Source organism: Bison bison, unplaced genomic scaffold (assembly GCF_000754665.1).
Source record: "Bison bison bison isolate TAMUID 2011002044 unplaced genomic scaffold, Bison_UMD1.0 scf7180017849959, whole genome shotgun sequence".
In the NCBI taxonomy this organism is placed as follows: Eukaryota; Metazoa; Chordata; class Mammalia; order Artiodactyla; family Bovidae; genus Bison; species Bison bison.
In genome coordinates, this window is record NW_011480532.1 from 16,944 (window position 1) to 18,218 (window position 1,275).

The 1,275-nt window shown below is 41.3% G+C and overlaps 1 protein-coding gene across 1 annotated transcript in view; it reads left to right on the plus strand.

Annotated features, from left to right (window-relative positions):
• Nucleotides 1-535, plus strand: part of ZC3H12B (zinc finger CCCH-type containing 12B) — a gene marked incomplete at its 5' end in the record, with an annotated part of 9,877 nt that extends 9,342 nt beyond the window's left edge. Inside the window, 1 exon segment of the mRNA XM_010848295.1 lies at nt 1-535. Within this exon segment, the coding sequence (XP_010846597.1) occupies nt 1-535 (535 nt within the window).
• Nucleotides 536-1,275: the final 740 nt, after the last annotated feature.

Below are 1,275 nucleotides of genomic sequence, written 5' to 3' on the forward strand. Positions count from 1 at the left end.
AGTTCTGCATGCCCAGCACCCAACAAATGGAGCACGCTCCAGCTGTCCTGGAGACTATCCCATGCCTCCCAATATCCATCCTGGGGCAACCCCCCAGCCAGGACGTGCCCTGGTGATGACTCGGATGGACAGCATTTCTGATTCTCGCCTATATGAGAACAATCCCATGAGGCAAAGACGTCCTCCTCTGTGTCGGGAACAGCATGCCAGCTGGGACCCACTGCCCTGTGCAACTGACTCCTATGGCTACCACTCCTATCCCTTGAGTAACAGCCTCATGCAACCATGCTATGAGCCAGTCATGGTACGGAGTGTGCCTGAAAAGATGGAGCAGCTTTGGATGAATCCTTGGGTTGGAATGTGCAATGATTCCAGGGAGCAAATGATCCCAGAGCACCAGTATCAGACCTACAAGAACCTCTGCAATATTTTCCCTTCAAACATTGTTCTTGCAGTGATGGAGAAGAATCCCCACACAGCAGATGCCCAGCAACTAGCAGCCTTGATTGTTTCTAAGCTTAGGGCTGCACATTGACATGACATAGGACTTATTTCTTTATATAAATATGAATACCAATAATGCACTAGTACTATGATAATAGTAACTAATAATTTTGTGTTACACTTTACAAGTTACAGACTGTCATTGAAGTGCATAACAACCCTGTGAGGAAAGTCTTACTAATGTCTTTTTTCTAGACAAGGAAACTGAAGCTCAGTGAGTTTAAAAGTAACTTGCTGAAGTCACACTGCTAGCAAGTGACCAAGTCAAGACTCACACCCAAGTCCTCTGACTCCAAGTCCTATACCCTTTTGCATTGCACCATGCAGGTAATGGAGGACAAAACCCAGGGGAAAGGCCTAAATGCAAGAGGCCCCAAGGGACTCCATTACCAACTGTTTTCTTAGTCACACATTCTATATTATGAAGTATCAATGACATATCTAATTTAGAGAGCAAGAGTATCAGGATCAATCCATTTAGGATTTTTAATAAGAATATTTAAATCTATTTAAAAGTAAAGACATACTTTATTGCATGGATATCTGACCATTCAATACCTTTATTAACTGAGATATAGGGTCACATTGAAGTTTCTAGAGCTATATTTCAAACCTATTGTTAGCAATTATATTGCATGTATGACTGTATGTATTTAGTTTGAAATGTGTGTATAACCTTTTGTATAGTGGTGATAAAAAAAAAAAAAAGGACTTTGCACAGTCTTTAGTCTACAGCTGTATAGATCACAAGTCTGACTTGATGATTTTACA